Genomic DNA, 15,312 nt, shown 5'->3' with positions numbered 1-15,312 from the left:
GTCTTCTGTAGTAGGGACAGCACGTAATTAGTCAGACAAAGTCTATAGAGACATATCTATTTACTTTTGGATTTTATATACCGGAGGTTCCTGTATGTAACGCGTGTCACTCCGGCTTACATGACAGACATCGGGAAGGCTGGCAAGGATTTACTAGTCTTATGTACGCAAATATCCTAGGTAAGCAAATTCTTATCTTAGCTTCTTTGTCCTGAAATGAATATTGCAGTAAAGCAAGCAATAGCTATAAAAATAAGGCTCAGAATAAAGAGATCATCCTAAAGGATGGTCTTACTAAATGTGGTTCCAATTTAAAACTGTGTTTCATATTAAGTTCACACTGTGTTCTGTCCAAGCTTCACTAAGGTGGCAATGTAAGGTCCTACATACACAGATACCGTCTCTGATATGTGTGAACTCACGTTATCTGGGGACATGCTCTCTAATAACTCAGGTTTCCTGTAACGGAATACAAGGGCCCATGAAAGGCACTTCTTCCAGATGTTTTCTGCTTGCCCCATTACTTGGCGTAATCTGGTTTGAAACAGACCATTATATTGTCTCACCAAATCATTTATTTCACGCCGACACTGTTTCTGTTTATTATGCCACTGCGATGTCAGTAGTGATGTTATCTGGCCCAAGGTCATGCATCTAGTCATGCATTTGGAAGCATGGTTACGGCTTCCAGCACTCCGAACAGTGTTCAGTGCAATTGCAATCAGGGATCCTTCTAGAGGACAGACTCTCTTCTGTGGGCTTAAGGCAAGTGTCCATCCATGAAATGAATCAATCCAAATAGTGACATAGAAAAATGAATGATCTAATTTAGCAATTTTGGCTGCTGGAGGACCAGCGGTAGTTGAAGTTACAGTGACTAGTTCAATTTCCTCACTACTTTCCGTATCCTCGCCGCTATCTGCAATTAGAATAGGCATGGATCGGGGGCAGGGAGTGTGTGACAGGTCAAAAGGTTCAGGAATTGGTGGTAGTTCAGGAATCTCAGAAGGTGGTGATAATACTGGAGGTGGCGGTGTAGGAGGAGGTGAAGGAGGAGGAGAGGGAAGAGGTGTGGGAGGAGATGGTGGACGAGGGGGTAATAAATCTTCTGGCACAAGAATAGTACTCAGTGCAGAATCTACTGGCATTCCAGTGTCTGCTGAATTGTGCATATCTACAATTACTGGGCTTTCTACTGGGTCTTCTAACCACATGCCGTATTCCTGAAATGCAGGAACAGCATCTTCAAAAAGGTCATCTTCAATTTCAACTGTACTGAGTTGGGGTGTGCTTGTGGGAACTGTGGGACTTACTCGGGGTTCTCCTTCCCTTTCTGAAGGTACAGCAGGATCCGTATGTAAATTACCCACTGCAGTCACTGTTTCTTCAGGCTCTAAACAATCACGAACATATAGTGAATCATATGGGGGTGGTGACACTTCTCTATCACCAGTAATAGCTACTAAATATGTTCCTGTCATAGCGAACCATCTGGACACTTGTATATGGTCCGCTAGCCTCTTATTGTATCTTGCCCTTGGTTTGCTATATCTGTTCTTAAAATAGGCTATTAGCTGTGTGAGCGTGGACGGGTCAAAGGAGCCCCCTACTGGCCATTCTAGGGAACTATCCCTTGCTGCCCACGCAACCCACTTAGAGTGGCATTTGCGAATTAATTTCTCATTGGGCTTATGCAGAGCAATGACTCTGCTCAGGGGACATGACGGACAGACCTCCCCTGCTATCTTGGGACCTCTTAATATTGCAGACCAAAACTGCGACATAATTATTAATAATAAATTTCGTGTAGCCACTCCCTTATGAGAAAGAGTGGTTCAACCTTACCTTAATTGTAGTTTTCACCGTACCGTGAATTCACGCTTCCGGTGTGCTGTACTTCTTCAAACGCGAAGGTATTCACAGCGGGACTAGGGAGAGATAGCCTGCAGACAGACGAGTACTGAAGACCTATCTACTCCTTTCCGTTCCGTTCGACTGGTTACCTGTTCCTACTTAAATTACTTGGGCTCCAGTGCGTTACCGCCGAAACAACCGGGATAGGGCCAAAAGGCAGCGTCAAGTCTGCCAATTGTTTTCGAACTTATTAGTACACTAACGGAAAAACCTATGACTCACTCGTATAAGACAAGTTTTTTACTTACCTTTCCAGTCAGCTCCACGTATTTTTCCCGTGGAATGCTTGATCTGAAGGCTTCTTTTGTGTTGTGCGGTACGTGATTCCGCTTCGGGGTCCACCTGACACTCCGTCCCTGTACGTGTTCCCTCGGGGGTTCAAGGCAAAAGTCCCAGGTGGTTATGTCGTAATATTCAACTTGGGCTTATTGATTGGTACTGTACAAGATCTGCCAGATAGCAGTGCGCGCTAAGGTCTAGGAGATATTGGTGGAGAGATAATAAAAGTTAATGAACAGTTTTTTTTTCTTTTCTTTGAGAGTAAGACTTACTTCCTCAAAGTGGTAACTGAAGTGCTTCAGGGCTCAAAAATCTCAAAGTAGATTCAGGATGCTTCAGGGCGGTTTTCCACTCCCGATCAATGGCACCCTCACTTCCTTCGATGCTGGCAATGAGGCATCCCTGAAGGTGTGCTAGCCCGCGATACCCGCATCAGGCGTTAGGCTTTCCTTTCCGTTTTCCGGCTCGAAGGACCATATGTTTTCTGCTGGTATTCGGGAAGCACCTTCAGACAGCTTTATGATCTAAAAGGCAAATTTATTGATAGCAATACAAAGACAATATAGACAATTTAAAAAGAGGAACAAGGAAAGAGGAAGTCGTTGTTTCTCTGGAGGCGCAGGTCAGTGGCAACTGGGCATCAGCTTGCTTCTCAGATGCGGAGCTCTTCGGCTGGAGTTTTTAAACTTTTTGCACTGTCCAATAGAAATACATTGATGCACATCCTGGGTGTATTAATTTCAGTCAATATCCAATTATGAACGTTGCTTTATAGTCCAATCAGGTACCGTCTCTGGGGTGTTGCCATCTTCCGGTAATGAGCTTTGCCAAAGCACATGGTTGTGGAATATGTTGCCAGCAGAATCAGGAAGTACACATTCAGGCTTAAGGCCTATATACACCTGCCGGGCCTGCGGCCCCGAAAGGACCGGTTCCAAGTATGCACGCGAGATGACGGAGTCCGGGACTGCTGTTGCTGCTGTGGAGGGCGGAACTGGCACTGATTGCGGGACCGGTACCTGGTGGAATTGAAGAATCTAGTAGAGCGCGGCCTGTCCTCAGGAAGCTTGTGCACCACATTCTCGTTGAGGGACTTGATGATCTGGTCCAGATTCTCCCCGAAGAGAAACTTGCCTTTAAAGGGGACTGAACCCAGGCATGTCTTGGACGAGGCATCCGCCGACCAGTTCCGTAGCCACAGTAGATGACGGGCCGAGACCGCAGCCACCATTGATCGGGCCTGGACCCGAAGGAGGTCATAAAGGGCGTCCGCTCCATAAGCTATCACGGCCTCCAACCGATCCGCCTGCTGGGCCTCCGCCTCCGGTAGAGCCTGGGAAGTGAGCAACTGTTGCACCCACCGAAGACCAGCTCTTTGGGCTAGTGAACTACAGATAGCCGCCCAAAGGCCCAGCGCCGAAACCTCAAAGATTCTCTTGAGATAGACCTCCAACTTCCTGTCCTGAAGGTCCTTCAGTGCCATGCCACCTGTAACTGGGATGGTGGTACTCTTTGTGACTGCCGAAACGGCGGAATCCACTGCCGGGACCCTGAGCAGCTCCAGAAACTCCTCCAGCAGGGGATAAAGCTTGTCCATTGCCCTACTGACCTTGAGAGAGGCCTCCGGTGAATCCCATTCCCTAGAAATTAGTTGTAAGAAGGTGGGATGAGTTGGGAAAGCTTTCGTCAGCGGACGGAGACCTGCCAGCAGGGGATCCCCTTTCCTCCCCTGGGGGGTGGCCACCACCGGTTCCGGAGGAGCATCAATGTCCATCTCCTGCAGGATGTGGGGAATGAGGTCATCCAGCTCCTCATACTGAAAAATGCGGAGGACCCTCGGATCGTCTCCCTCCACCTGGGAAGCCAAGGCGTGGTCGTCCCAAGTCGTATCCTGGAGAGGGTCCGCCCCTGGAGTGGCGTTGTACCCACAAGCTGGTGCAGGGGGGACCTGGGAGGGCCCCGGCGCTCCTCCAGCTAGTTGAGCATTACCCTGAGGGGAGGGTCCCTCCAGAGGTGTTACCATGTGCACCAGTTTGAGGGGAGGGGATCCCACAGGAAAATTCATAGGCTGAAACCTGCACTGCAGGAAAGCCCGGTGCATCAGCACAACAAATTCTGGAAAAAACGAGGGTGCCCCCGAGGGGGGGGCAATCCGGGGCCTCCCCTTGCCGACCAACTGGCTCCGGTTCTGAAAACGGCGCTAAAACGGGAGGCGCCGAAAATATAGGTCCCTCTGTGTCCTCCTCAGAAATGCCTGCCTCCGAATCTGAAAATAAAATGGCCGCCGTTCCCGCGCTCAGAGGGAACGGGGCCTGCCGCTTTCTAGCTGCGCGGTCCTCACTGTGAGGGTCTGTGGCGTCCCCCTGCCGAGAGCTGTCTTCCCCGTCGGGGAGGCAGCTCGCGCAGAGCCCCTCCCGCGACAGCCGACCTCCCTGCCGGCCGCATGAAGAACAATCCGACGAGCGCGGCATGGCGGGATCAGCAGGGGAGGGTTGTGATCAAAGATGGCGAAAGCCTCGCTGCTGAGCTCCGAGGGCACACGGACCACCCCCCACCGACCCGAGAGAAGCGCCAGGGAATGGGACCTCCCGGCGTCCAGCGGCCCTGGGCAATGAAGCGCTGCGGGGCCGCGGGTCGGTAGCGGCTGAGACGAGAAGAGGGGGGAGGGGGAGAGACTAGCACCACTAGCGTGCACCCCGGGTCTGGCCCAAAACACAGTGAAACGGAGAGGAGATAAGCCTGGAAAAAGAACTAAACACACAAAAACACACCAACACCCCCCCAAAAGACCGAGAGAGGGGAGGGGGGGGGGGGAGGAATGAACAGACCTGTCAGCAAGCCCTTATGTCCCCCTAAGACAGTCTCTGAGTCCCTATTTGTTTTTGTTTTGTTTTTTTTACACTTGACCCCTATAGAAAAAAAGGATAGAGAAAGCCTAGAAAGCCTAAGCTCCTGTACTGGGGACTGCACAGTCCCCTGCTCACATCTGCTGGAGTCAGAAGATACTGAGGATTGAGGCAAGGGAAGGGAGGTTATATAGTGCCTCCCCTCGAGTTTTGTTCTGACTCCATCTGCTGGACGGGGAACATAACCCACCGTCTGGACTGATCCTGGTATGTACAGGGAATATAATTTTTATTTCCATTAAGGTTGTTACTTAACTAGTTACTGTTTCCACTAAGGGCCTGATTCACTAAGTCTTATTTCCATAGACACAGAATGAAAGAAAAGCCTTAGTGAATCAAAGCTTAAATACTCAAAATCGAAGGCAAGAAATTATAGAGAAAGGGAAAACAAATTGTGGAATTTCTACAAATATACACAATTAATATGCTATGATGTTAATTTTCTCACCTGCCAGATAAGCATGACATAAGAGTATGCCATCAAACAGTGCTCCTGATGATAAGGTGAATGATGGCCAGAAAGAACAGCCATTAAAGTGTGTGCTCGCATCAAAGCCTCCAGTTGTCTAATATGTTTTAAATCTTCCACTGAAGTGCGGGAACTCAAGATCGAGGCATTATTCACTGAGCTCTGCTTCAACTGGTCTAGATTTTCTTGTTTATCTTCTTTCCCCATGTCAGATGACTTTGTATCTACTTTAGCTTGATCTTTACTTGATGATTTTTGTCCTATTTTTGACTTCCTTCTTCGTATCTTGCCTGTGGAGGATGAGAACCAACATATGCCAGGAAAACTTTGCAGACCACAGTTTGCAGTCATTTTCTTTTAAAGACATTTGACTAAGAAAAAAAGTACAATACTGTAAACAATTATTTCAGAATATGGTTGGGTACATACCTTCTTCCTCAAAAAATCTTCGAAGATTCATTTGTAATAAGATATCCACTGCCCAGTCCAGGAGGTTGAGAGCATTGCTAATAGGGAACCGGTTGCAATATAACCATCTAGCCAGATCCATCAGATATTCAACTTTCTGCCATTCACTCTCTGATTTCTTAAGTACAAGAATATTGGATTGAATTATATGCTATGAATTAGTGGCATAGAATGCATTACTTGTTACAATTAGGAGTTCCCACCCAGGAAAGAGATCTAGACATCATAGTGGATAATACATTGAAACTGTCAGCTCAGAGTGCGGTGGCAATCAAAAAAAGCAAACAGAATGTTAGGAATTATTTAGAAGGGAATGGCAAATAAAACAATGGATGTCATAATGCCTCTGTATCGCTCCATGGTGAGACCTCATCTTGAATACTGTGTTCAATTCTGGTCATCACATCTCAAAAATGATATAGCTGCACTGGAGAAAGTGCAGAGAAGGGTGACCAAAATGATAAGGTGCATGGAATGGCTGCCCTACGAGGAAAGGCTAAGGAAGTTGGGGCTGGTCAGTTTGGAGAAGAAACGACTTAGGGGGGATATGATAGAGGTCTACAAAATCATGAAAAGACTTGAAAAATAGTTAATATAAAATGGTTATTTACTCTCTCACATAATAGAAGGACTAGGGGGACAATCCATGAAGTTAGCAAGTAGCTCATTTAAAACACATCGAAGAAATTCTTTTTCACTCAGTGCATAATTAAGTTCTGGGATTGATTACCAGAGGATGTGGCTACAGTAGTTAGTGTAACTGGATTTAAAAAGGCTTGGATAAGTACCTAGAGAAAAAAAACCATAAACTGATATTAATTAATAAGCAATAGTAGCTTGAGATTTATTTGATGTTTGGGTACTTGCCAGGTACTTGTGACTCGGATTGGCCAATGTTGGAGACAGGATATTGGGCTTTATAGATCCTTGGTCTGACCCAGAATGGCAATTCTTATGTTCTTATGTACAGTTTATACAAATATCTAAGCAAATGATACAAAGAAGTGCAAATGAGTTAAGGCAACATTTCAAAGAAACTATCTGAAAGCTGATTGTGCTGAAATTCCTTCTCAAAGGTGTTCAATAAAAACTATCTATGCTTTTCTGGACCTTCTGCCAAGTGCTGCATGCCAGGCTGCTTTGTTTCCCATCCTAATATAAGGCTGATCAAAGAGTACACTGCACCTAACAGGGCTCTGATGGAGAACAGAAAGTCAAGGTGATAAAAACAGTTTACCTTGTGCATGGGAACACCATGAAATCAAAAGAATATATCTTTTCTCAAAAGGAAGCATACTATCTAGGGACTGTTTACACATACATTAAATTACTTTCAGGATTGGTATGGAGAAATGGTCTTTTTAAAGTCAGCTATGCAAAATAAATGCCCAAAAGGATCATAGCCTGATTTAGACACTGATAAAACCTTGTCTTGCATACCAACAGAATATGCACACCAAAGAGTATATAAATTCCAAAGCACATTTAATTTAGGAAAAAGACAATGGTTTAATCATTGAGAAATGACATTACTGCACCAACATGGTAGCTCAATTACAAGTACTGCACCCAACCATGCTTAGGACTTGGGTTTAATTCCTGGGATGGGTTTCAGCTTCCCATGTGGTTCAGGGCTGGGGATGCTGTAGTGACAGCATTTACAGCTCATGGGAGGAGGAAGTCTCAGGTATAACTGAACAGCATCACTCAGATGCCAGTCTTAGGGAACATATTAGCTGGGCTCCAGAGGCAGCTGCAGTTTGTGGCCCCTGGTCGAGGATTGTCACTGTGATGGCTGGGCTGAGTTGGGATGAAGTTATAAAAAATGAAGGAAAAAAATTTGGGAAGTTGTAAATGAAGGCTTATGGCACTGTAGCCCAATAGAAGCTGGTTTTGATTGCGTTGAAAGTCCAAAGCAGAAGGAGGAAACTGCCAGGCCCCAATAAAGTAGGATATAGGTCAATATTCAAAGGGGTTTGTTCAGCTTACTTCAGAAATTTCCCATCCCATCAATTAGGTAAAATTTAGCTGATAATTCATTACCAAGTTAAAATATAGCTGGATAAAAAAGAGGAGGTGTGGGGGCATTTTTAAGTTTATACAGCTAACTCTAGTCAGAAAAACCACCAGCCTAAAGTTAGCTGCTTAATAATAAAATGGATAGGTCAATCCTCCTCTTCAGAACAAGGATTACTCCTTTCATTAACAGCTGTCAGTGAAGAGCATCCCAATCATGGAAGAGTTGAGAGTTGTACCAATGTTTGAACATCAGCTCAGCAGGAGGAGATAATGGCCTTTCTTCCTCCCACTGGGCACTTGGACATGGACTCTCTACCTGGGTAACATCAAGGTAGGTTGAGAGAACATTGCACAAATCTCATCTTTGAGTGAGTTTCCTCACTCCGAGGGTCATCAAATATTCACAAGAGAGCACTGTTCTGTTCATACGTCTCACTTTGAATGTCAAAGTGGCCCCTAACCTCTACACTAATACCTAAACCTCACCTCGAGTTACTAGGTGGGCCTCCCATAGAGATATAAATACCTATCTAGTGTGACAGCCTTATGGGTTGGTCTCTCTCTCTCTCACTCAATCTCTCATGCCCCTGATAGCTCAGCACTACTGAAAAAGGCATAGCTAAAGCCATACAATTGGGCTTTACAAAACAGCAAACCTGTCCCTTCCTCCTCTTTTTCTGATTTGCATCACACCATACATTATGGTGCTATTGCATGCGTTAAAGGCATTTTCGCATGCAAAAACACTATTTGATAAATGACCCTGTTTGTTGGTTGCTGTCTGATTCCCCTTTTTTTCTTTCCCCCTACCGTTAAAGCAGAGAGCAATATTAGAGTTGTATCAACAATATGAAGGCTTATTGCTTAAGGGTAGTAACCACCATACCAGCAAGTACCCCCTATGCACTCTTTTCTTCATTTCCATCCTTTAGTCTTTAGGGATCCACAGTGTTTATTCCATGCCCCTTTGAATTCTTTCACCGTTTTTGTCTTCACCACCTCCTCCAGAAGGGCATTCCAGGCATCCACCACCCTCTCCGTGAAGAAATATTTCCTGATGTTGGTTCTGAGTCTTCTTCCCTGGAGTTCTACTAATTTATTTCCAATGGATAAGGTTTGTTGATTGTGCATCATTAAAACCTTTCAGGTATCTGAAGGTCTGTATTATATCTCCCCTACACCTCCTCTCCTCCAGGGTATACATATTTAGGTCCTTCAACCTCTCCTCGTAAGTCATTTGAGAGAGACCCCCCCCCCCCCCAAAAAAAAAAACTACTTTTGTCATCCTTTTCTAGACAGCCTCCATCCTGTCTCTTTCCCTCTTGAGATATGGTCTCCAGAACTGAACACAATAGTCCAGGTGAGGCCTCACCAAGGACTTGTACAAGGGCATTATCACCTCCTTTTTCTTACTGGTTATTCCTTTCTCTATGCAGCCCAGCATTCTTCTGGCTTTAGCTATCATCTTGTCACATTGTTTTGCCGTCTTCAGATTGCTAGACACTATCACCCAACGGTACCTTTCTTGCTCCATGCACAGCAGATCTTCACCCCCCCCATCACATACAGCTCTTTTGGATTACCACACCCCCAGATGCATGACTCTGCACTTCTCCACCAGGAACTTAACCAAATTGTTTTTAAACTCAGCTACACTATCTGCTGTAACCACATCCTCGGGAAACAAATTCCAGAGCTTAACTGTGTATTGAGTGAAAAAGAATTATCTCTGATTTGTTTTAAATGTGCTACATGCTAATTTCATGGAGTGACCCCTAGTTCTTCAATAATTTGAAAGAGTAAATAATTGATTCACATTTACCCATTCAAGTCCTTTCATGATTTTATAGACCTCTATCATATCCCCCCTCAGCCATCTCTTCTCCATGCTGAACAGCCCTAACGTCTTTAGCCTTTCCTCATAGGGGAGCCGTTCTATCCCCTTTATCATTTTAGTTTCTCTGTAATTTCTCCAGAGCAACTATATCTTTTTTGAGATGTGGCAACCAGAATTGCACACAGTATTCAAGATGCAGTCTAATCATTGAGCGATACAGAGGCATTATAACATCTACATTTTATTTGCCGTTCTCTTCCTAATAATTCCTAACATTCTGTTTGCTTTTTTACCGCCACAGCACACTGAGCGAACAATTTCAATGCATTATCCATCCACTATGACGTCTAGATCTTTTTCCTGGGTGGTAGTTTCTAATATAGAACCTGACATCGTGTAACTACAGCATGGGTTATTTTTCCCTATATGCATCACCTTGCACTTGTCCACATTAAATTTCATCTGCCATTTGGACAAGATTCTATAGACTACTTAATAGTAAAGTTATATGGACTTTAGCAGATTATATTCAGCAGCACTTTTACCTAGATAAGTGTCATTGAATAACTGGGTAAATTTATCCAGGCAATTTCATATGGATATCTTTCCACTCACTGGCTTAATGAATACTGACCTAATAGTAACATACATAGTGTGACCCGGCCTTGCCTGTCACTAAGTCAATATTCAAAAGCCATTAAGATGGATAAGTAAAAGTTATCCACTAAATGGCAAGTTTTAGGATATTCAGGTTGTTATCTGGCTAAGTTATAAGCAGATAAGTCATTATCCAGCATAATTTAGATGGATAAAAAAGGAGTGTTCTGGGGCATCCAGGGCATGACAAAGTTAACTGGCTAACTCAGCTGATTTTCAACGATAATTGGCTCACCCCTGGATGCACTAAGCTGCAATGTTTTTTCGTGGGCAGAGTCCCACTATTGCGGGAGGTATCACCGCGATAATGGGGCCTCTCCCCTGAAAAAGCATTGTGGCTATATGGCACGTTCTTTTGTCTCACGGCCAAACACTGCTGGAAAAAAAACATGGTGAGCGGCCCCAACCTCAAAGGACTGCTATCATCTTAAAGGGCCACTGGCCCTCCAAAAAAAGTGGCATGCAATTGGGGAGATAGAATGGGGTTCAGTGCTGACCCTCATCTCAACCCAGGGCCACCAGTCGAGGTAGCTCTGACTCCTCCAAAATGTTAATTAAAAAAAAGAACCATGCAGTGACAGTCCTGTCCCCCCTTACCCCTTCCTCCCCCCCAAAGCTAAAACAGAAAATGTGGCCATGGCCTCCCTCTGCAATCCCCCCCACCTCCAAGTGACAGAGATCCCCTCCCCTGAAAGTAAAAAAAAAAAAAGTCTCAGGCCCGGCTCCCGCTTCCCATCCTCTCCCCACCCCCTACTCCCTTTCTGCATCCCCCTGAATCTTTAAAAGGATCCAGCATAGGGGCTAACTGCACCCTCACACCTGGCCCATCAGTACCATTTTCTAAAATGGAGTCGACCTGACTTGCCCCAGCCATGTGACTGGGGTAAGGTCTGGGGATCAGCCTAAAATTACGGTGAATATCGGTTTAAACCGATTGTCACCTTTGGATAAAGCTGGGAATTTATGGGTGAAAATCTGTTTAAACTGAAAACGAAAGATCCTACAAATAGTGTACAATATTAAAAAAAACCCAACAAAAAACAAACAGAAAACAAAAAGTCAAATGAAGTGAAAATAATGGCCATGCACACCCCTGTTTTCCACAAGAAATTAGCTACAGCATTTTAAAATGGAGTACATAAAAAATGTATTGTCTCAAAAATATTTTCAGAATTAAGATAACACAAACCTGTAAAACTTCAATGGCATTTCTGTAACAAGTCAACTCTTCCATGATATCCCTGCTGGTAAGTGCCACGCTGTGCCACATATAGGACAAATAGTCTTCACTTTCATCTTTAAATTTCTGAATGTCCATCATAAAGTTCTGCCCAAGTCTTGATTTTACTAATACTCTGTGCTTGAAAATCATACTGCAAGAATAACATTTAAAAATAAGTCACCACCTGTGTTTATGTGGACGTTGCATTTTGCATTACTGGGGGCAATTTTGAGTAACTCACAAAGTCTGATGAACTAAAGTTTAAATTGTTTTTTGTAAAAGGAATTTCTGTGCCAAAAGTAATACAAAATACCTAGAAATGTGAAAAATCCCACAAAATTGTAGACATTTTGCAGTTTTTTGGGCAAAATCCCCTTTTTCAAAAAATGTTAACAAAAATGGCCTTCACAGAAATAAACTCTCACATGTAGTCTGCTATACATGAAAATTTAAATTCCCAAGTAATGAGCTGCCATGATTCAAAATCATGCAAAACAACTCATTACTGGGGAATTTTTCAAAAATGGGCATGGAAAAAAGGCTTTGTGGGAACATTTTTGCAAAAACATTACTAAATTACTATGAGTTCATAAGTCTGCTTTAAAAATTGGATTCAAACACAAAATTAAAACTGCTCCTACGAGGTGTAACTTTCTACATGTAGATTTACACACAAAAGGCCTGATTTTCAAAAGTATTTACTTGCGTAAAACTGGGTTTTATGAGTGTAAGCGCATGGTGGCCTCCCCCTGCCCCCCATAGCCAGATCTCCTCCCATTGCCCCTTCCCCCGGCGCCCCCAATAGTGGCAGCCCCTCTCCCTCTGCCCATGATAGCCAGATCCCACCTCCTCCCACCCCTGATAATGGCAGCTGACCTCCCCCAGCCCCCTACAGAGATCCCCTTCCTTATCATGGATCCTGCAGCAGGGATATGACTGGGGTAAGGCCCAGGGATTTGACTCAAGCCATATGGCCAAGCCCTCCTCTCCCCACCCTTGACAGTCAAGCCCACCTTCCCCTGCTTCCCCCGATAGCCAAACCCCTTCCCCCCATGCCCCTGGCCATGTGGCCTGAGTCTGATCCCTGGATTCTACCCCGGTCACAACACTGGGGCAAAGTGAGGTCGATGCCATTTTGGAAAATGGCACCAACCGGGATGGGTGCGAGGGTGCACCCATCCCCAAAGCAAGATCCATGATAAGGGGATCTGTCTATTGGGTGGCTGGAGGAGCATCACTACTGGGGGGCAGGGGCTTGGCTATCATGGGGCTGGGGAGGGCAGGAGGGCTGTCACTACTGGGGTAGAGGGGGCAGGGGAGGGGGGATCTGGTTATTGGGGGCCCGGAGGCAGGGGGAGGGGGTTGCCACTATCAGGGGCCGGGAGAGTGGGGGTTCCGCCATGCACATACTGTAAACTTTATTTTTATTTTGGAGGAATTGGGGCTGCCTCCAACGGTGGCCCCGGGTGATCCCCGCTCAACCTCCCATTTGGAGGCGTTTTTTTCTCTCTTTTTTCCCTACTGCTTTAAATGTGCGGCAGGATCCTCGGGACATGAATTAGGGTGGAGGTGGTGTTATTTTATCGCGGCTGACCACATTCTCGGTCAGCTGCGGTAAAATATTTTCAGCGAATTGCCTAGTAATGACCTTCTTTGCATGCATTTGCATTATACATGCATGCAAATCGCATGCAAAGAAGGTCATTGTAATAGGGGAGGGTATCTTGGCAGGGACATGCAACATATCATATATATTGTGCGATATCTGCAATATAATGCGCGCTAGTGCCAATTATTGCACCATAAGGCGCTAATGCAATTTGAAGAATGACTCTGGGGCTGGTGCAATATAAAGAGCGGAAAACGGACGCTGAAACGTCAGCACCCGCTTTCCTAAAGCGCGCATGGTGCCAGCAAGGGGGGCGCCATGCAATACTCAAATTAGGGGGTCGCGCTAGCTAATGCGACCCCACCGCGGCTGCCGGTTATGAAAACGGACGCCGAAACTCGAGTTTACCGGCATCGGTCTTCATAACTCGGCGGTCTGCAGAGCTTTTTTTTTTTTTTACTTAAAAAAAGAAGTACAGAAAAACAGTTTTTTCTGCTTTTCTGTACTTCTTTTACCTGCGCTCAGCTATTAACGCCTGCTCCAGGCAGGCGTTAATAGCTGAGCGATAAATGTGCGTCTGAGACGCACATTTATTTTTTGCATGCGGAGTGAATGAGTAATAGGCTCATTCACATGTATTTGCAAGTGATGAGCGCTATTACATTCACTCCGCGTCCGATGCGGGTTAAATAGGCGCTAATCCCCCTATTGCATTAGGGGGTGGACTGGCGCCTATTTAACCCACGTTGGAGTGCGGGTTATACAGTGCACTCAGCTGAGCGCATTGTATTGCATTGGCCCCTCTGTTAGTCAGCTGAGTAGTTAACCAGTTAGGCCATTCTAGGGGAAACAAATTTATCCAGATAACTTAGCCAGATAGTCAGCATTTCTGTTCATATCCCATATCAGTCCAGACATGAGGGTTTTGCATCCCTACCAGCAGATGGAGGCAAAGAATAAAAACTTTTCAGGCCCTGCTACAAAATCGAAAGTGCCACCTGTAGTCCCTCAGTATTTCTCTGTCTCCAGTGGATGGTAGAGGTGCAAGCCTGCAGCCTGCAGTTTTGAACTTAAAAAAAAAAAAATTAGAAGAAAAGATTTACTGAGAAGAGAGTGACTCCCGAGGTTTAAATTCCTTCATGGACCATCCCTCAGGTAAAGGAGGGTGAGTGGGGGGTTGAATATCCTTGATCTGGCTCAGCCCTCATCTTCCAGAGTGAGAGAAATCCAGGGGTCCTGGTTTCCTTGCTCCCTCTGTGTCCTCCTAAGAAGCAGAGAAGTATTCATTTTCTTTTTTGGCTTACCTTGTTTTTTTGGTCGCTGTCACTTAAAAAAAAAAAAAGAATAAAAGTAGAGGAGTTCAGCGGCAGGGCTAATTGATTGCCAAGAGGCCAGAGGCACAGGTGAGTGGGGACATAAGCGACTCAGATCCTGTGCTGGATGCTGGGGGAGCATCGGAGATGTTTAGTGCGCCAGCTGGGGATTCCTTTAGCGGCAGGAGCCTAAGTTTACCTCTGACTGCGGCATCATGGTGCCACCCGCTGAGCGCAGGAAACTGTGTTGGGGCTGCGGCCTGAGGTGATCGCACCTCAGTGCAGCCTTGTATTGCCCCATTTGTTCCTCCGGAGGGGTAGGGATCTCGGCGGGGGTCACTGATGGCAGTCACTCTACCCAGTTGTCCAGTCCTGTGCAGGAAACCCCGGGGAGGGTTGGATGAGGCAATGGCAATGTTGCCTCCACGTGGAAAAAGGCAGGCTTCTGCAAGGGAGCTGCATGACTCTCCCCCTCCACTTTCTCTGGTGGATCATTGCCCTGTGGAGGACAGGTAAGCAGGGGACAGAATGATGAAGTGCTGGAGCAACAGTCCAGTAGTACAGAGGACTTCTCCACGGATTTTGTCCTGTTCCTCCATAAAGCCTATTTAGCTGAAAG

At 45.6% G+C, this 15,312-nt stretch overlaps 1 protein-coding gene across 2 annotated transcripts in view; it reads right to left on the bottom strand.

Annotated features, from left to right (window-relative positions):
- CFAP46 (cilia and flagella associated protein 46) overlaps positions 1 to 15,312 on the bottom strand; it is an 831,934-nt gene that overhangs the window by 378,191 nt on the left and 438,431 nt on the right. For both annotated transcript variants that reach the window (XM_029609979.1, XM_029609980.1), the window contains exons 28-30: positions 11,739 to 11,922; positions 5,998 to 6,154; positions 5,548 to 5,858 (exon numbers count right to left, since the gene is read on the bottom strand). In XM_029609979.1, coding sequence (XP_029465839.1) covers positions 5,548 to 5,858; positions 5,998 to 6,154; positions 11,739 to 11,922 — 652 coding nt within the window. The remainder of the gene's footprint in view (positions 1 to 5,547; positions 5,859 to 5,997; positions 6,155 to 11,738; positions 11,923 to 15,312) is intronic.

This window comes from Rhinatrema bivittatum, chromosome 7 (assembly GCF_901001135.1).
Source record: "Rhinatrema bivittatum chromosome 7, aRhiBiv1.1, whole genome shotgun sequence".
NCBI lineage: Eukaryota > Metazoa > Chordata > Amphibia > Gymnophiona > Rhinatrematidae > Rhinatrema > Rhinatrema bivittatum.
This window is presented reverse-complemented; position numbering and strand designations above follow the sequence as displayed.